General features: G+C 42.2%; 1 protein-coding gene across 1 annotated transcript in view; it reads right to left on the bottom strand.

The window, feature by feature from the left end:
* Nucleotides 1-990: 990 nt before the first annotated feature.
* The window catches only part of nectin3a (nectin cell adhesion molecule 3a), a 31,984-nt gene continuing 12,127 nt past the window's right edge, over nt 991-20,847 (bottom strand). Inside the window, exons 2-6 of the mRNA XM_085796074.1 lie at nt 15,924-16,271; nt 11,029-11,331; nt 9,117-9,234; nt 7,412-7,563; nt 991-5,251 (exon numbers count right to left, since the gene is read on the bottom strand). Of these exons, the coding sequence (XP_085652200.1) occupies nt 4,596-5,251; nt 7,412-7,563; nt 9,117-9,234; nt 11,029-11,331; nt 15,924-16,271 (1,577 nt within the window). The 3' untranslated portion in view covers nt 991-4,595. The remainder of the gene's footprint in view (nt 5,252-7,411; nt 7,564-9,116; nt 9,235-11,028; nt 11,332-15,923; nt 16,272-20,847) is intronic.

Here is a 20,847-nt window from a genome sequence, read left to right on the forward strand (position 1 = left end):
AAATACAGCCATCTCCCAATCAGAGCCATTTAACTTACAATGTTAGGACATGCCTGAGACCAAACACAAGCCCATTTAATAAAGATCCCATAGCACAAAGTCCACGGAGATTAATTTAACAAACATATCACATTGGTGTGAGGACTTGCAGTTTACCACAACGTTTATCAGTTGAATCCAAAGCATCAGTTACACCCTGTTGTTGTTGCACCATGTAACAATGTCACCAGTTCAACTGCAACCACAGACTGTTGTTTCCCATTGCACCGCTCTCTCTGCCACAGGTTTCCTGCCTGTATCTCAACTGCTGCTATCTCATAGAAGCTAAATAACTCAATATAAACTACAAAATATGGTAACTCAAAATCATCTTACGTATGTTTTTCCACAGAGCTTTCACCCACATCCTGTGGCTCGGATGTCAGATTGTAAGTATGGGAGACTGGTCAGATAACAGCTGGTTATCATTGGTCATTATCACGACATGTGGCTGAAAGCTCTGGAGGAAAATTACAGAAGTAGCTGTTAGTTAGTTGTCTGATAGATTCACCACTGCAATCATCATGTGTGTAGCTGCCATTGCAGGCTTGATTGTAAAATTTGTCAACATTTGTTTTGTCCACAAGTGGATCTTCCGGAGCTTTCAACTCAGATAATGCTCCAAATCTCCACAACAGCTTTGACACTGCCAAGAGCGGGGACCAGATCACAAGTATTTTTTTGCTATTAATATATAAATATAAAAAAAGGACCATGGAGGAAACATTCCTGATCACAATAATCTAACAGTGGATAGGTATTCTATTGTTCTTAATGCGTTTGTGTCTTTCTCATTCACTGTGTGTACCCAGTGAGCTGTAGATTAACATAGGCAATTAGAAAACCATATTGACAGCATTTATTAACTAAAGAAACCCACTGATGCAAGTGAAAGAACTTCTAAATTAAAAATCCTACTCTGTGAAAGCAGAATCCCAGGACACATGCCAGTGCAATAATGGTGGACTTTTATTGCAAACAAAGGAACAAAATACAATCTACCGCACTTTCATCTCTGATTCCTGTGAGACATCAATCATTCAAATACAACATAGAAAATAATTGGTCAGAAACTCTCAAGAACACATAGAAAAACGCTGTGAAAACAGGATCGCCCTCTACTTTGCCACGAGGAAAGAGCTCCTCAGACGCTCGTAAGATAAACTAATACTCTGTGAAAATTACAGACCTCATACAAAAAATAAGATTTGTTTTCAATAATAATAATTAAAAAAAACAGCCAGCATATTTACAGGACAATAATATTTTCTATGAATCTGGCTTGCCTCAATTCCCAGTGAAACTATACTTATTACAATTTTCTTAGTAACCAACATGTTACACGTGTCCATTCAAAGAGTATAAGGCATGACAACCAACCTTTTGTGTACTCCGATGTTTTTATAACAGCAAATCTTAAATATCAATATGGAAGACATATTAAAGGACCAGTCAGCCCTCCTCTTTGATATTATCTTTGTCATTTTTTTTTAAAGTTTCTGTGCATTGCTCAGCCCTTCTAAGGCACCAAATATTCAGTAGGGGAGTCCAGAACAAACTGTACATGAACATATAAATGAAACTGAGAATAGCTAATTTTACACTAACGTATTAGCATTATGTACATGTATATAAACATTAGTGATGAGAAATAATGAGCGTAGTAGGAGGCGAATAACTTAAATTTAAATGCAACCAGTTGAGTGAACCAAAAAAAACATTAAAAAACATTCATCACTTCAGCTCATTTTGCTTTTGTCAAACAGTCTTTAGAGATGAGGCAGAAATTGATGAGAAGTTCAGAGACAGCAGTTTGCTCGGAGCAACGTTACCAAATAAGAAACAAGATGACAGCTATGAATCAGCCATTTAAAATAAAAAAAGTGTGCATGTAGACATGGATGTGCTATTTACTGTCTCGTCTGGTTCGAGCACTTTCATTGCCAAGTGCGATGAGAAGAAAAATGAAATTTAATTAAAAAGCTGAGGGTTTGAGGTGAGGACTGCTCTTTGAATGTGGGCAGCAGTGGCAGATGTGCGGTGGTCGAGTGCGTGTGTGCGACGATGAGAGTGAGAGTGGGCTGAAGAGATTAAAGTAGTTTATTCTCAGACATCTAAACGTTCGACCAAAGCCCTGGCATGGGTGGAGAAGGGTTAAAGAAAAGAGAAACGTGAACCCACAATCTATAAAACCCCAATAAGAAAGAGGGAGCCCTCAAAATATATTCAACCCCCTGCCCTGATCTCACTGTGATACACATATATGGTTGCTCCTTTTAGCAACAAACACCCTGATTGACTAAATGGGATCTTTCCAAAAAGGGTATGTTTCCCCTTTCATGTGAGGCTTTGCAGAGGCCACTTTGATCCATGTATCATTCCTGAAGGAACAAAAAAAAAAGAAAAGAAAAAAGAAGCACTAAGTGGAAAAGTGTAAGGTCAAATCAAGCAGTGAGAGATGAGATCACTGATGATGTCAACTCTTTTGTTTCAACTTAATGTCACTGGGTTTGTTGTTTGTAGGAAAAGGAAAGAAAAAACATAAATCCCTTGGGGAGCCATTACAGAGACAGCTCTAACCTAGATGGGTCTTAAACTGATTTTTTTCACTCATGGATTAAGTTTCTAGTTTCCATGATGGCTGTATATCCACAGAGGAGCTGCCGAGGAGCCAAACCCCAACATTATAGCCTGTTCTCTGATCAGTAGTGATGTCAGACACTCACAATGTTTCTGAGGTATCTGAGTAATCAGACTTCAAACACATACAAACTAAAGCTGAGGGATCTGTTTGTTTTTTGCTCCTCTAGTTATTTCTTTTTTTAATAAAAGTATTTTGCTTATTCACCGTCATGATGACTGTAGAGTGGTGAGCGGGAGCAGTGAAACCGTTGGTGGTTTATGGAGCAACATAATGTCAGATGATGACAGCTGTTATAGTCACATCTGGTATTTATAACACATTGCTTTGATCCCATGTTTAAATAAAGAAAAAAAACCTTTAATGACCAATTGGTGTGAGTCTTGCAGACAGAAACCCGAGGATGAGGAGGAGGGAAACTGGCAAAGATGGCGATACAGCCTGTTATCATGGCTACAAAGAGGAGGCCAAGGCCCTGTTGGCTTCCTTTGATGTTTGCTTCAAATGAAATAAGAGTTGTGCTTTTTCACTGCAAGGAAGTGACTGCATTAAGACATATTAATACTGATAATAGTGTACTGAATAAAGTTGTAGTCCATAAGACTTTACAGAGTCAAACCCTCTTTTTGATACTTAATAAAGCTGACATTTTTTGTAGGTGCTATTTAGTGTTTACATTCAGTAATTATCTCTATATAGTAGTTTTGATGGTGGCAGAGTTTCGCGTGTCTGCAATCCTGATCAGCTCTTGTTTACTGTTTGTTCTCTTTAAACGGTGTCAGAACTGCATTAAGTTACTGCTAATGAAAACCAAACCAAGTCTGCTGCTGCTTCACATTATCCAATGTAACATAGGGTGGCTCTTATTGTGAAACAGCCACAGGAAACACTAAATATTTGTCTCCACAGCTAATGCTGAGGGCTATTGTTCATCACCTCCGAGTCCTCAGTAAGGTAACTCAACTTAACTCTGTCCTGCTGTTGTGTGGAAATCTACTCGCACCATGTGCAGCATGAAATCAAATCATGGTTGAAATCCAACCTTCAAAGAGTTATTCATCGAATGAGTTTGTTTGGTTAAGCTGAACTGAGGCTAAGAGTAAAAGAACTTCCAGAGAGTGACCCCTCTCTCTATTTCTGTCAGGTTACAGGCTATTAAATGAGTAATTTACAGAAAATGCCCCAAAAAGAAAGAGTTAGTTAATAACTTAACTTAAAGTTTACAAGGGGCTGTGTTTTTTGTGAGGTACTGTAGCATCAGTCACCTTTCTTTTCCCTCGGTACAATGCCTGTGTAATTCTCCCTTTTCATCATGTGACTTTCCCTTTAATTTGTTTTTAACTTTTGTTCTTGAAGAAAAATCATGCAATACAAGTTGCTTTAAATACTACCGCAGCCATGATAAACACACCACATGTATGAAAAGGCTGTAAGCAACAAGAGAGTACTTTCAAAATGCCACAGAAGTTGTGAGGTTTTATGGGAGCAAAGCTCAGGGTGTCAGGGATATAAATACTTCACTAACGAAGGTCTGACCACCTGACCACCTGACCTGTCTTCAGAGACAGGTGCAAACAAACAAGCAGAATACAAAACCTCATTCACACCAGTCGAAACGTCGCTGTATGCCAAAGCCTCTGAAGCCTACGCAGATTATATGACTGAGGCCGTCCAGCGAATGTGTAGCTCCTTGAAACGCTACAAAAACGTAATACAATCCACAAACACGTCCTTAAGGTTAAGTGGTTACAATCAAGGCAGAGCAGAACTGTTTTGAAGAGCTCGTTGTGAAACTGAGAAAATTTTGTTCATCCTTTAACTGAAATGACACAACCTTGAATGATATTTATATCTGTCACTGTTGAATTATTCTCAGTCAGTCATTAGTCTGTTTGTTTTTCTTTGCTGTTTTTCCTCAGACATACCACTCTCTGCGTGAGATCACAGATCCGTCCATGTGCGACACATAGTCGCTGTCTGTGCCATTGTCATAGCAGTCCTCCGGGAGGTAGGGGGAGCCATTGTTCACGATGGGGCTGTGCACGGGAGGCCCACAGGGATGCATGTTTTGGGTGTTGTAGTGATCGGGGTAGTAGTTGCCCTCCTTGAGGCCCCTGTGGGCGTCCCCCCGGTCAGCCCAGTCGTCCCTATCCTTGCGTTCAGGGGTGTAGTCAGGGTAAATGATGTCTCCGCCCAGTTTGGGTTTCAGCTCCTGGCTGCCTTTGCTCGTCTTGTCCCCGTAGACCTCCTGCAGCTCGTGTGGCTGCAGGACATCCAGCTGAGACTCCTTCTGCATGTCGGAGGGTCCCAGGTACTGTTTGGTGTAGTAGTCGCCCCTGAAGGTTCTGCGTTGGCGCATGAAACAGGCCCCGCCCAGGATCAGCAGGAGGATCAGGAAGAGAACTCCGCCCACTGCCCCTCCGACTATCGTACCCAGGCTGCTGTCAGATAAGGAAGCCAGGGTCGGGGAGGTGAACAGGGCTCTCTGCTGGTCCTTGGCTGTGCCGGTTCCAGATGTGTCATGGAGGAGGGATGCGGTGGTGCTGGGGGCTGTGGTGGTTGGGGGAGGATCTACAGAGTGAAGATGTGATGAAAAGATTTAAAACCAGAGAGGAGAGGCAGCAGATGAAGTGAGAAATTATAAAACTAAAGAGGAGAACAACTGCGCTTTATGTTCTGTAACGACTGACAAAGCAAGTGTGAATGGTTTTTAGATTAATTTATAACACTGTGCGGTGTTGGGGCAGAGACTTGTTTCTCCTGAGACCGGAGAGTCTGTTGAAAGCTGTGCTGTGAAGCAAAAAAAGAGGGAAATGAGAAGAGCAGAGAGAGGTTAAGTGCTAAATGTCATTGTGTGTGTGAGCATGAGAGAGAGACAGAGGACATGCACTCATGAGCATCTGAGTGAGTGCGATTAGCTCTACCCCCTTTCTTTCTAAACCCTGCTGTGGGGAAGTCATGTGAGACGATGAAACACTGTGATCGATGTGAGGTTCCTGCATCTGATTTGTCCTCCCGCGGCCGGTGTTTGTGATAGCAGCCAGAGCCGCAGAGAAAAGAGCTGCGCGGGGCTCAAGGTCAGGATAAGCGTCTCCGTTCTGACCTCCAGCCTCTGGGGCCAAGAGCAGCCTGATACCAAGAGTCAGTCTCTGCACAGGCACATCAAAGGCCCGACTACAAAGCAATATGACTTGCACTAATAGAGGTCTGCATCTCCAGGAGGGTTTTAGGTACTAGTTACTGAAACCGGAATTCCCGTAGAGCTGTAATGATTTCCACAATTTGTGTAACTGAGTAAGAATCTAATTACCTGCAATTATACACTGTGTGTGAGCTCCAGGGATCAGCGTAAAGTAAAAGCATGAGAGGGGATGATGGAGATGGATCAAGGTCAGCGAACTGATACACTGACGATGGTGTACTTCGTCAGTCATCGCCAATCCTACCCTGCAGCGGGAAATTTTAAACTCAGGTAGGTTATGAGCATCTGTAACCATGTAGCTGATCATCTGAGAGACAAGCAGCCAAAAACCACAAGGCTACAGAGACAACTGGGAACGTGAGAGAGCTATGCTGAGCAGCCGTGGAGGGGGTGGGGGATAAAACTGCTCTCAACCTGGCTATCTCCCACAGGCAAGGAAGGCGAGAGGCCGCATGGCCAAGTCGTAATATTTGACAAGAGAAGCAAGATAATTGCTCAGTGCAAGTCTGTCCTGGACAGGATGTCAGCTGTGCTTTCGTTTGGAGCAGGACTCCAAACCCAGGCCTCTACACAGATGGAGCCTGACAGCAATTTTTGGGGCTCATCCAGCTCTTTCCTCTCGACAGTGAGAAACTAAAGGACTGTGTGTGTTAGCAGAGTACGTGTCCAAAAGCAGCAGTTGCTTTGTTTGGAAAAGGATTAAAAGGAGCAGAGGAGAAATGAAAATAAAAAGCGATGCAGAGTTCTCAGGATCCACGCCCTGACTTTTACAATAATGAAGTCAAGTAGCAAATCATGGACAGACAGAGGAAGCAGACGGGACAAGTTGAGTTCAGTGCGAGTTTTCTGACAAGGATTTATGTCAATGAATCAACAGCATTTAACAAATCAAAATGCCGGGAGACCCCTATTAATGATTGAGGGAAAGTTCCCTTTCTTACAATCAGTTTTAATCTTTGAAGTGCTGGGTCAAAGTAAATCACGTGGTCACATTACATGGAGAACTGCTTTAAGAGTACAATACACCATTGAATAACATATTTTATGGGGTATAGACACATATGTCTGAGTACTGCAAATCTGTGAACACAATTCATTATGTCCCGCTGTGAAACCTGACCTTTAACAAAACATGGAGAGAGGCTACATGGGTGCATGGTTTGCAGAACCAGCAAGGGTAAACACCCACTTCCTTATCTGAGAAAATCTAATGTTGCCAAAACCACAACGCTGGAAATGTTTGGGATTGATACTCTTTATCTGCACTCTGTGCTCCTCCATTGCCAGGAATGTGTGAAAGTGGATCTGGGCAAGGACATCTATACGGGGGCTTAGCTTTGCTAGAAGGGTTGAACTGAGGGCTGATCTCACTGAGAAGGAAATCTTACGTCAGAAAGGTAGGGTGAATGTGAAAGGGGCTGTGATTTCTCAGTGATTATGAGTAATTTACTGAAGTGGGAAGATGAGGAGAAAAAAAAAGGGGGAAAAAAACAATGTTTAAGAAACTGACTGAAGAGGGCATAACATACCTTGTACCCAGAGGTTTACATTCTGACTGCGAAGACCAATGTCATTCATCACTTCGCAGCGATATACTCCGGAGTCATTGCGCTCCAATGGGCGAGTGAAAGAGAAGCTATTGTTTGAGATCTCGACACCCTCTGGCATCAATCCATCCAACCTGTCCATAAATTAAACACAAGTGTACAGTACATCAAACGTGCATACAAAACTATAATATGTATATCATTACTATAGGTTTATGAGACATGCTTTAAAAGTATAACTGAAAAAAAAAAAAATACTGTACATTAACAAAAACTACCCATGACATGCAATGACATCACTGCTTTGTTGGTTTAGTTGGCCTGTTGCAACTACGATGTGATCACATGACTGGGATAATTTGAGCTGACTGCACTTCCATCAGTTGAGGAGAAAAGATTTCTACATGAACACAAGGCTGGACAGAAAAAGAAAAAAAAAAGAAAATAAAGAGCTTGGCTGTCTAGACTTCACTAGTACTGTCAGCTCAAATGAGACCATATTTTTTGTTTTCAAAGCAAGATGATGACAAAGAGCTGCCAATAGACCAGTGTTGCTCTGATGCATGAACCGTTTGGAATCTTTTATTTATAGCAGCCGCTCTCCCGATGGGTGCAGCAGTGCATTCGACAGCTCCAGTGTCCGAGCGCCAAAGTTATGCTGGAGGTAATTTGCAGACAGGAGCTTCTTCACTACCTAATTTTTGTTAGTTACACAGTTACAAACTGTGTAACGTGATCAATTAACCAGCAATTAATGGGCAACAGTAACGAGTTGCTTGTTGCCTATTTGTTGCTAAACTGCTCATCAATAAAACAAACATACATAGATAGTCATCCTCATCAGTCATTAAAAACAACTTTCTAAGCTCTGTTGACATGTATTGTTGCTGTATACCTTTGGTAAATTCAGCCAATTCATCATTACGCACATGATGAAGTTTTAATCTGTTCTGCTAAAAAAGGAACAAGAGTGGAGTTTCTGCCTAACCTCAATATTTACATTCTACACCGGCTTTTTCAGAGGTCCAGAATATGCTATGTAATTTAACATTAGGCACCAACAACCTTGGAGCTTTCAGAGGACGCAGTCCCTGAATTAGGTTTTAGCAACATCCCAGTGACTCCAAGGTCCAAAATTAGATGAGTGTAGCTCAAGTGCAAAGGGCACAAACAGTTTACTGCTGAACAATCTGGTATAACAGCAACGTGTAGCTGGTTTAGAGTCTCATAAAGTAAATAAAGTAATGCAAAAAACAAAACAAAAAAAAACTACAGTGTATTAGAAAAATAAAATGAGTTATTCAGATCCTGGAAAATTGTGACTTTCTGTTTCCAGTGATTAGTTAGAGGTTTTCTGCTTCACTTCCACACAGTGAAATATTTTCTGAGCCACTGTTTAAGAAAGTGCATTTTAAGGGATTCTGCGGTTGAATCAGCATTCTGCCAGAGGTTGATGTGCACTCTCAACCGAGTATAGATGTATGTTTTTATATTTTGTTTGTGGTTAGTACAAAGAAGTGTGGTTGAGAGACAATATAGCGACGTCCACAAAAAACTGACATCATTGCAATTCATCAGGATCATCACATTCTCACTGCACCAATAGAGTGATCATCTACCAGAATGGTTTATCTGAGGTTTTAATCCAACGCCATGCTGGGGGGTGGGGGTAGGGGGTTACACTGACCTGATCCATGTGAAGTGACGGGCAGGTGGGTTCGCTTTGGCACCACAGATGAACTTCACGTTCTCTTGACCCACGTACCAATTCTTGTCAAGTCCAGTTATTGACACCATTGGTGCAACTGTGAAACAAAGTAAGACAAAAGGGTCATGGTTTTATTTTCAATGAACAAAACAATGCTGATGCATGTTATCTGGGGCCCTGTTTTACCCCTAACCCTAACGTCCTACACACAAGGTTGAGTCTTGAGTTGTCAAAGCAGTGAGACCAGGATGTATTTTATTTTTTTCCAAAAGGTAAAAGAGTAGAACTTAATCAGTCATTGTGATCCCAGCAGCCTGATGACAAACGAGCTTTCCCAGCAAGAACAAAGCATGCATTATAAGCACAGAAGCGAGCGGTGACAAAAACAAAGGCTGTGCAGGACTGCGGCAGGGTGCAGGACCTGCTGGTGAACGTGAGCCAAGAGAACAAACAAATGGCCCTAGGTTGGTGGAAAGTTAGAAAATGACAGACTCAGTCTGACTGCAGATGTACTGCGGCTCATAATAAACTCTACTGCCGACCGTGACAAAGAAAAAACACAAAACAAAACAAAGGAAGGCAGGAGTATGCCTAAATGAAGCCCAGCACATGCCACTGTAATAAAACATGGCAAACAGCGACTTAGATATCCAATTGTTCATTTTGATTTCCCTGGAGGACAAATGAGGAACTCATTACAGCACACAGGAAGATGTCTCGGCTCATCGTGTCCACTGACCCTTTTCACGCAGTTCAACGTTGAAATTGTGCTTCTTTTGCACTTAAAATCCCTTGCCTCTGCATTTGACATGATTTATTGAACTGGAAAGCGCCTTTCTTCCTGTATTAACCTTGGTTTTTCTGCGTCTCCATCCGCTACCCCCAGCAGCCTCCTGCTACTTGTGTTCCTGCGGAGTCCTGATCAATATTTCATAAAACACCTTCATTAGCCTGCACTCACAGTCCAAACACAGAGTAACCCTTAGTACTGCTCGCCAAGGAAGTATGCATCAATGATTATAACATTAAGATGACTCTTAAATGGCCCCTTTATGAGCAAAGGAGGGAAGGTAGTGGAAAGGCTATTCATAAATCTGCACAATTAGAGTTATAATAACAGCCATTATTTTGTTATACATTGTAATTATCAAACTTGGTTGTTTCGGGTGGGTTAATTGAATTCAGGTTCATCTGATGAACAACACAGTTTCTTTGAAATGAAATGAAAATATAAAATCAACATCAGTCACAAAATACCCTGAGCACATACAACACAACTGTACACAGTCAGCCCTTGTGCTTAAGCTAATTCGAAGCATAAAATTTCAAAGCAATTCAGCATAGGGGGTGAAAGCTGAAATCATACCACAAAACCACTGAGACAAACATTTGATTTGATTTGTGTCTCTCTGTGCATTTTCATTTGTTTTTGAGGGATTTGTTGGCAGTTTTCTGTCAATACATCCCCTGAAAACACCAGAACCAAGACAATCTTTGTCTGTCTCTCAATAGTTTTTGACTTTGCAAGCATATCTGTGGCTCTCTGTTCAAGGACCATTCATTCCAACTGAAGATTTCATTTTAAACAAGCATCATCAATACATACGCTCATTTTTTTGGCTGACTTTTTGACTGTGGCTGGCGCAGTGTGGTGTATGTGGGACAAAATAAACAGAAGAATCAGTTTTCATTGCACTAGAGAGGTGTACGTTATCTTGTATCGTATTTAGAAATTTTAAAGGCTTCCCAGTCTTGGTACAGAGCAGCACAATATATCAGGAACAATCATGATCTAATCATTGGTGATGAGATTTGGTGACAAAAAAAACCTGATTTATCACTTCAGATGTAAGAAACAAGTAGCACAGGAATTAAATCATTTAACACTTACACTGAACATTTAGGGTGTAGGGTATGCGGAACTCTGTTTGCAGGGCTGGGTGGCGCACCACGCAGGTGAGCGTCTTCCCTTGGGCGTCGCTCTGCGGCGCCCACATGTAGCGCACGTGTACGGTGGTGGTGCTGTTGGGCTCATCGTGACTTTCCTTCTCACTTCGCCCGTACAGCTGCTCCGTCTCCCAGAAAACCTCGGCGGTGGGGCGGCCACGCTCTGCTATGCAGGTGGCCACCAGTGACTCGTTCCCGCCATCCAGCAGAGCTGCGGGGCCAGCAGACACATACACCTTCGGCTCCACTGTGAGCAGGAGAGCAAAGACAGGAAGGAGCAGAAGAGAAGGCAGAATGGAGAAAAGATTACAAAATGCATATTGATCTTTTTGTGTATGTATATGAATAAATAATGCCCATCGTGTAGTATATGGACAGGAGGAAGTGGCCTCAGTATACTTAACTGCTAAAGAGCACAGACTGACTTCTTCCATTTCACATAGATGCATTAAAAATTGATGAACCATGCTAGTCAATCATATGGAGGCATCTTTACTGTCTTTATTGTTGGAGTTCAATGTGCTTGAGAAAGGATAGTGTACAACAATAACATCTATTGGTCTAACTGTATGGCTCCAACAAAGCAGATCAGTGTCTAAGTATCCGTACGACTGTGGGGTAAAAATATAAATTTTCAGAATCTGACAGTGACAGTGTTGTACATTTATATTTGACTGTGTTGTGCTGGAAGACAAGGAAGTGAGTTAATGTAGGCCCCTTGTGCTTTAGAGCTGGGGTAATGTTACACTGGCTTCCTGTGAATAACTGGAGGTTTAGATGCAACAAGAATTTTCTCAATAGAGAAGCAAAACAGATCCATGGGAGAGAGCGATGTGACCAGAATCATGCAACTTTCTACCTGATGGCCTGCAGTGAAGGCCTAAAATAAACAAATGGGGCCCTGTTTGATAATCGCAAAGTGTTAGACATGAGACTCAAGAAAGTCCAGCAAGATAAAGGAGGACAAAAGACAGTCCAAATACAATAGAGAGTCTGCTGTGAAAGGGAGGTTGCGAAGTGATCGGGCTACACAGGTTACACAACGTGACACTTCTGTGCATTGTTGCTGCAGAATTTCCCTCTTTGGTTTCTTTGCTATTTTGCAGTGCACAACCTCCTCCATCCCTGTCCCTCTTACAAGAGCACTAACAGCTGCTCCACTTAACTGCAACGGTGACAGTTTTAAAGGCGGCACGTGGGGGCACACAAACAGCGTAATCCACAAGACAAGGCCATCACCTTTAAGACATCTGCCACCCACCGTCCTGCACCCCGGCTGAGCAGGAGGTGCAACAACAAAATTCAAATAACTCTTTACAGCCCCCTTTTTCCAAAAATAACCTGGCGTCTCCTGTACCCAGTGCAGGGGCGGGGATGCTGTTCTCAGTCATCCACCTCACATTCTTCACTCACTTCCCTCTGCCCCTCCTCGCAGGCCTCCGACTATAAACAGTAGTTGCTCTATGTTAGGAGGCGAGCTGGCTGAAGCTTCAGAATAACTAAATCAGAGAGACGTGTTAATTTGGAGTTGCTGTCAGGAAGGGAGGGGAACACTTTGGATGAGTGCAAATGCTTTAGGGGAAAGGGTAACGATTTCCTTTCAGCAAAGTGGCAGCATTGGCCCTTTCTTGCCCACGTACACACCGATCCACATATTCACGGCAAACATCGACGTCAGGGTGGGAACCCCAATACAGAAGGGTTTTAGCTGAATGTTCAGTGGTCCTCCTGCATCAGCAGGAAGTCCAAAACCAAATGTCCAGGAATCCTTTTCACAATTTGAAGCAGCCAGTTTAGTATGATGATCTAGAGCAGTTTTGAAATCGACAGCCGTCATTTTTGTTTGTTTGGAGTCTGTGACGCAAATAGCGAAGGAAGTGCAGATGAAGACACACCTGGCAAGTAGCTAAGGTCATTGAAATGATCTATAAGTAAGCTGTTGGCTGAGGCTGGCCTTGCTGGCTGATGGTTCAGTGAACAAGAAGAGATATGGGATGGATTATAGCTTTATGACTCACTCCACACCGACACTGGGGACCATCCAGCTTTATTTGAGTAGACTGTAAGGAGAAATGAAACATTTCTCACAATAGAAACACTGTGACACTCTTCAGTTTTTTTTTTGCCTCCATCAGTAAGCAACTTTATCCATCTTTCTGTGGGGTACAACTTCTCATTAGTATAACTCAGTAAAAAAAAAAGAAACAATAAAACAAAAAAGAAAAGAGTTTAGATGTGAAGAAAGCTCAGATTCTTGGAATTTATGTACCATCAGTTACATCTTACCAACTTAATCTGTGTGCGTGTTTTGTTTTTAAGAAAGTCAACTGTTGGTCAATAAATTTCCCATAGACCTGTCAGCAACTTAAAACAAAGGGTCATTCAAAGCCATTCCCTATATGAATTAGTTTTTCCTCCTCTGGTTCCTTCCTCTTGCTTACTGGTGGAGACTTCTGGCTCATGTACTGTGGCATAGTTCCTGCTGAACTGGTCAGTAAATGCTTGAGATGAAAACCAGAGTGAGACAGTGTTAAGCCAATACAAATACAGTGCGCTGAGTGATGCTGAATGAATGCATGCAAAGGTTTGTATGCCGAGTGTGACTCTTGAAATCAAGTCAATGTCCACTGCACCTGTTAATCATTATGATGTGTGTGTGTGTGTCGTGATTCTGGTCAATTATTGAGACTTTTCATTGCTTTACTTCAGTTCATTTGAAAAGGAATGAAAATGAAGTGCTCTCACATATCTCAGAGTAAACACAAATCAAAGCTGGGAACTCGAGAGTCAAGTTTAAACAGGAACAAATACAGCAGACAAACACTGGACAACTAATATTCTGTGTATAATAGATGTATGTTTATCAACTGTCGCACTGATATGGCATCCATAAGTAAGGAGAGATCCAGCTGCTGGGATACAGCCACATTGTTCCTTTGTGAAAAAGGCACGAGTCAACCCAAAACAAAACTGAGATGGAGAAGCCACTCTTCATTACCGCCATGGGAACTGGAATCTGCTGACTTTAGGTCTTGTAATTGAGATGTGCTTTTTCTAACAGAAATACCTTGTAGAATAAACTAATTCCCACATGACACATATCAGATTGCGAAGAACATGTACTTCTACCATAATCACACCCTAATTACGTCTAAATTGTAAACTGTGTTTGTTTATGGGCATGAGCATGAGCATGTTGAGACAAAAAAACGTCTGAGAAACTGCTCAAAGAGAGGAGAACAGCAAGGTGTAATTGAACTCTGTGAGATCCCAGACACTGTGGCTGTCACAGCAGCACTCAATGTATCACTCAAGTGTTCTTTAGTCTCTGCAGGGAGAAGAAGCTGCTGCCTACAGAGCAATCCCCTACTCTCAGCTCTGCCTGAGCGCAATCCAAGCACCCATTTAAGGTGTGAAACATATGCTGACCACAGAGAAAGTTCAACGTTCATTCTCCTCAGAGAGAGAGGTGGCGGGGTAAGGGAGCTGTGTCCACAGTGTGAACCATGTATGTTCCTACACTATTTCACAGTGGTTATGAGATTGTACATTTGTACAAAGAAACCAAATCTCAGTGTAGCGTGTGTTTGCTGCTATCCTGTGTATTTACTGTGGCCTTCTGTTTTTTTCTTAGATTTTTTGGGAGTTTATCAATATAAAGGCAAACAACTTTGACCGACAGCACAGTGTTTCCCATACGTAGACCAATGTGTGGCGCAGCGCCACAGAATCAAGACCAAGCGCCACAAATTGATCCCACCCCCCGGGTCGGACGATCGTTCCGTTCATTCATCTCCGCATAGCGCTGCTCCGTATTGGCATCCTCTCTCTCTCTCTCTCTCTCTCTCTCTCACACACACACACACACACACACACAGAAGTAAGCATGCATAACAGCAGTGCGTGGTAAAAGTGAAACTTATACGTCGCGATCGCGAATCCCCCCCCCCGATCCGCTACTGCTTCAGTCTCCTTGCTAACCTGTCGGAAACACTGCAGCATCAAATACCCATTATTAGTAACAACAGAGTGAGTCAGTAAAAAGAGATAGAAATAGAAAAGATTTATATAGAAAATATTTCTACACCGCAGACTGCCAAAATTGTCGTCTACCTCTTCACTGTCTGTGAGAGCTTTACAAAATACAAATTACTCAGCTCATAATTAGTAACAAAGGGTTAAGAGGGCAGAACTAACAAGAAACCTCTCTGGGAAATAGCTGCACATTGACATTTTAAGACTAGTGCAACATATGAAACTTTTCATGTAGCTTGGTTAAATGCAACTTAGTGTCATGAGAGTCACTCCTTATCACACCCTGCAATTAACTTGTTGTTGCATGCAACTACGTTGCATCAAGTTGGGACAGTCTGAACTTTCTGCATTCTGTTTACGCATGAGGAGGGACTCCTTGTGTCTCAAGTGTTTACAGTGGACATGCAGCATGTGAGTGACCTCATCAAAGATCTTACGGAGACTTAGTGAACATTTCTAAAAGCCAGTAATACATTGCTGTGACTTAAAACCTGACGTAGCACTTTTCACAGCAAATGACACTGCAGTGGGTGAGAGGGATGACACCATGCGACAGCAGCTTCTACACAGCAGCAGAGTCCTGCAGGGATTTAAATATACAGTACATGGCCTCTGTCCAGGTGGGCATTTTAAAAGGTTAGGTGGCCTTTGGGGGATGATCTTTCCTTCAAGATGAACACTCAGTGGTCACCTAAATTTAGCTCATTCACAACCATTTCTGTGCTTTCATAAGTGAGATATACAAACAGCAGGAAGAATTACTCTGACAAAAAAGATGGTGGGTGTGAGTGAATTCTATTTTACCTAATACATTGACGTAAGTTGATGCCTGCGTATTGCCCAGAGGAAATGTCGCCACTTTGCAGGTGTAGGATCCAATATCTGCGAAGCCAACTTCTCTCAGGGTAATGGTGGCGTCTTGTATTGAAGGGGCAACAAAAGAGACACGCTGGGCATACTCGTCAGAGAATGAAGTTCCATACTTGGGGTTGAACACTGCCAAGGTAATGGTGCCTGAAGGAAGTCGACGTTCCCAGGAGATCTGCGTGAGACTGAGGTTGGAGCCCACCTCTATTCTGCAGCCCAGTGTGATGTTCTTCCCCAGCACTGCGTTCACTTTGTCAGGAACGGTCACATGGTTACTGCTCACACCTGCTGAGAGAAAGAGACGTTTCAGAGTCAGATGAACAGCAGCACATGATTGTTGCAGCTACAATCAAATTGGAGGACTGGACTTTTCAAGATGGCACCAGAGATTACACATTTTCATTTATGGTGTCGAGCAGTGGAAAAAATATCTGTGAAATTGAAATTGTGAAATTGTCCATTGTGACAGCTGTAATATTACAGAACGTGTGGTATCACGATTCAAAATTCAGCTGTTTTTTTCCCCGCTCTTCTACAGTTCTAGTCCGTGTTAACGCTGGGAAATAGGACACTAGTTTATACTGGTACGATGGAGATGGTACTTTGCATCCACCTGTACCGAGAGACAACTCACAAAAAACTAGCATGCAAAATTACATAAACATTAAGTTGTGACATTCAGGGCAAGTGTCGTTTCCACCTGTGCCAGGCTTTTCCTTCTGCCACCTTAAATTTTGATTCATGTCAAAAAGAGCAGTTTGACTGATGATTAAAATACAATTCTTGATTCTTTCTGCACTTTACTGCATCATGCATTCTTTCTTCTCTCTCTCTCTATCAAAATCACTTGTTCTTCCATGGTCACATTAAGAGTCATTTGTTTTGGATATGGTTTTCCTGGGGTTGAAAAAAAACACCAGACTTCATCTGGGTTACTCTGCGTGCTCTGGTTTCCCTCTTAATAAGCAACACACTTGCACCGCAGGATGCTCAGATTGACCCCCCCGCTAATTATCAGAAAACATTTTTTGCAGTTAAGAAAAAAGACTGTGGAAGGAGATGAAACAAAACGAAGCAACTTAATGGTTTTATCCCCTCTCTTTATGAGACCCTTAATTTGACTTGAAGCCCCATTTCAAACAAATGCCACATGTAAACTTTGTTTTGAACGTTAATGGCCACTTTGAATGCTACGGTTCTCTGAGGATCTTTACTTATGTCAAGACCAGAGCAACCAAAATATAAATAAACAGATAAATAAATAAAATTGAAAGTGTTACTTAAAACAATACAAGACGAAAGAGAGTGTGATTCTGTGGTCATAATTTCTGAGTTGTATGGATGTAATCTGCCTTTAACAGTCGACACACACGCTACTGGGTTGTAACCCAAAAAAAACAAAACAAAACAAAAACAAGCAGCCCAGAGTAACCTTCAACAAATCCTAAATTAAAGCCTATGGCTACTGCTCCGAATGGAAAAAGTCCATCATAGTCCCAGTTTTTCTGTAAGCCCAATCACAGAAAAGAGTCATTGATAGAAATATGTACACTTAAACACTTTTAAGAGGCTCTACAAAGATTTACAAGAGTGGTCAAGACTGAATTGTAGCACAAATCCATATTAAACCTTGTGAAAATGTTTGTTTTGCAGATAAAATGTAAAAAGGTGATTTCATTCAAAATATTGAAAACACTAAATCTCAGTTTTCTTGACACGGTTGCAGTAAGAGTAAGCTATATTTGGGAGCCATAAATTTCCACTTTGTACGTAGTCTCGGATGTGTATGGAGTAAAGCTTATAAAAGTGGTCCACTGGCTGGTATTTTGAGTCTTTGGCATGAATGTGAGTGGTAAGCCACAGCAATGCTATCTTGGTTTGTGAGGAATATAGCCAGGGAGGCTGAGGCTCCCCGTGCTCCATTACGTCCCCTGTAATTTTAGTGATTACACACACACACACACACACACACACACACACACATGCATACACACACACTGAGTGAGTGAGAGAGGGAGGGAAGGAGAGATTCTCTCTTCCAAAATAAGTAATAAGTGTGTTACCATGTGTGTAAGAGTCAGGCATTTTGTTTGAATGGCTGCTGAGTCTTAAATGTATGTTGCGTTGTGTTTCATGTTGTGCGATATCACATGGCCTGTCCTTTTTGTTTTTTTCTCTGCTGACCCACATTTTCAAAATATTTTCCTTGTGTTTCTTGTGTTGCTGTGCAAACTAATCAAGCACAGCTCCAAACTACATTTAGGCTTTTAACCTATTAACCTCAAGTACTTAACTCTGGCTGCCTTATTTGTCTTCCACTTGGAAAGACACTTGGGAAAGTTACACTGGGTTATAATTTACTTCATTCATTTCTAAATGAGAGATCCGCTTACATCTCTTTCCCACCTTGGAATCACGACCTGGTCTAAAACAAGCCTGCGCTGCTATAATGTGCGTTACCACTGCATGTGTTACCCTGTGTTTGCATTGCTTCTGCTCGAGTCCTCTGGGTGCACTGGTGTGGGGGAGAATCAGGGTCAGAGCCGTGCGGGTTTTGCATTCTCCTCTCCACGGTCATCTGACCTGACAGGACAGCTGTTTGTTGTCACCTTTCTAGCACAACTCAGTGGTTTTGCTTGACACAATATCACAAAATCATATTGCAGTGATGAAACCAGCAGTCAGTGAGATGAATATTTACAAATACAAATCTGTAAGTGGTACAAGAGTATAGATGGCAAAAAGATCAAAATCACCCTGCGGCACTGGTTGTCTTAGTAGTAAACCAACATACTTGGCATGCGTGACATTGTGTTGATGTATGCAGACACGTGTCTCGGACCAGGCTTCTCCCCAACATGCTCCACATACTGCAGCTACCTGACACGACACTCCAACTGCTACTGTGCGTAGTTTGTGTCCGAGTGTGTCAGCTTTCAGACCTGTCAAAGCATACAAAGAAACTAGACTCCATCCATACCATGTTCTGTTTGTTTTACAGTAAGCATTTGGGAGTAAGTAGGAAAAGGAGGGAGAGAAAGGGGGGATGTGTTTAAAGAGGACTCCACCCTTGCCATTAGGGGAGGAGAGACAGATGGCCTCTGCATGGGATACCTACAGCCAGGAGGAGAGTGGGGAAACTTGGCACTGCAAAGCTGCAACCATGAACAACACAGCCAGGGCTCGCAAACTAGAGCACCGTGAAATATTATCTAAAATACTGCAGGCAAATGAAATGTAAGCAGTGCGTTAAACAAAGCTGTCATGCTGTTTCATCAAATAAACAGGCATAGTGCTGCAGAACTTAGGCACAGCTCAGACCTGTCACCGACTTCATTGTCCATTATCCATCTTGTTGCGTAAACAAATGTGTTTCAGAGTTTTCAAAAGATCCACAAGAGAAAACTACATTTTCATGGCCATTTTTATGCAGTGTCACTGTTTTTATGCCTTACAATCATTCAGTCGACTCTAAATGTGACACCTTGCCCCTGAGAACAGAAAGAACCCTGGCCTGCAAAACTTAATTCGACCGCAGAGAAATAGGCTGCACTTTTGCCCCTTTTTCCTTGAGAAACCCAAGGAAAGAATGAACTCATGGGAAGGATATGCTTGCTCTTTGAAGAAATGCTTCATATTTGTTTCTTTCCCTCCTGACATCACTAATTGCGACAAGCTGCTCGAGAGACGCAATGGTAAATCAGAACCTTCCTCTTTGCCTGGCAACCGACTCAAACACTCCACGTCAGCCGGTCGATGAGCCAAAATCTCCACCTACCCAGACCTGACCTAGCTCCAGCCCTGACCTCCCCAGAGGAGGCTGTCTCCTGGCTAGAGAGATCCTCGCAGTGAAGTCTGCAGTGCATGTCAGAGCCGTGTGAGAAAAGAATGAGCCAAGGCCAGAAACATTCACAAGCTGCAACAAAATAGACAATATGTCATGTTCATGTAGACAAAACTCTATGCATAGATTGTCATGTCAAACAGCGCTCATGAGGGACTGATCTGAAGACCTCACAGGAGAAGAATGCAGACATGAGATCTGTGCAGCAGGGAGTGTGGTTTAGGACTAAAGCATGAGGAAGCCAAGCTGAGTAGAGTATGAATAAGGACACAGACCAAGAAATAGGACAGTTTTTGAGAAGTAGTACAGGGGTGAGATGGACAGACAAAAGGACTTCAGCAGCAGTGTGAAGTGTGTAAGGACATAAGAATGTAACTGGGCTGGGTCGGTCTGTTTTACAAACTCAAATTAGTACATGACAGGCAATAACAGTCTGCTAGAGCAGTTCAGACCACCATGTTTGCTGCATAACCAGATCAAACTTGACATTAAAACCACTGATACAAACAAGTTAGTTTGTGCTAACCTGAAAATGTATAAGATTATGCCAATTCTTAACTGTATTAATAAATTATGATAACATACTGTGCATTCTCACCAAAGTAGCCACACAGAGTTGTGAACATGGCAACAATGCTTTGAATCCAAGATAAGTAATCAGAACCTTGTTAGTTTATTCTCTTTGGCAAATTAGACTGCCTGTAATAATAATCCCCCACCCCATGAGAGAGCTCTACCTTGGTTCCTTACTTTTCCTTTATTTAATCTCCCACCTAAATCAGGCTAACCTGAGTGTTACGTTTTATCTAAAATGTATGATCATCTGAAGCCTGTTTAACCCACTGAGCAACTTTTTTTTAGCAGTGTTTCTGTGTTCACACATCTCAGCAACTGAAACTGAAGTAACTGCAACTAGTGACAAACCAGAATCTGGTGTCCTGCAGAGGGATTAAGGGTATTTGAATATAAAAAACACTGATATTTAAATATGTTGGGGGAAATCTAGGTCCTACATGT

The sequence above is a fragment of the Trachurus japonicus genome, chromosome 13 (genome assembly GCF_045865225.1).
Source record: "Trachurus japonicus isolate A0001 chromosome 13, Traja_1.0".
NCBI lineage: Eukaryota > Metazoa > Chordata > Actinopteri > Carangiformes > Carangidae > Trachurus > Trachurus japonicus.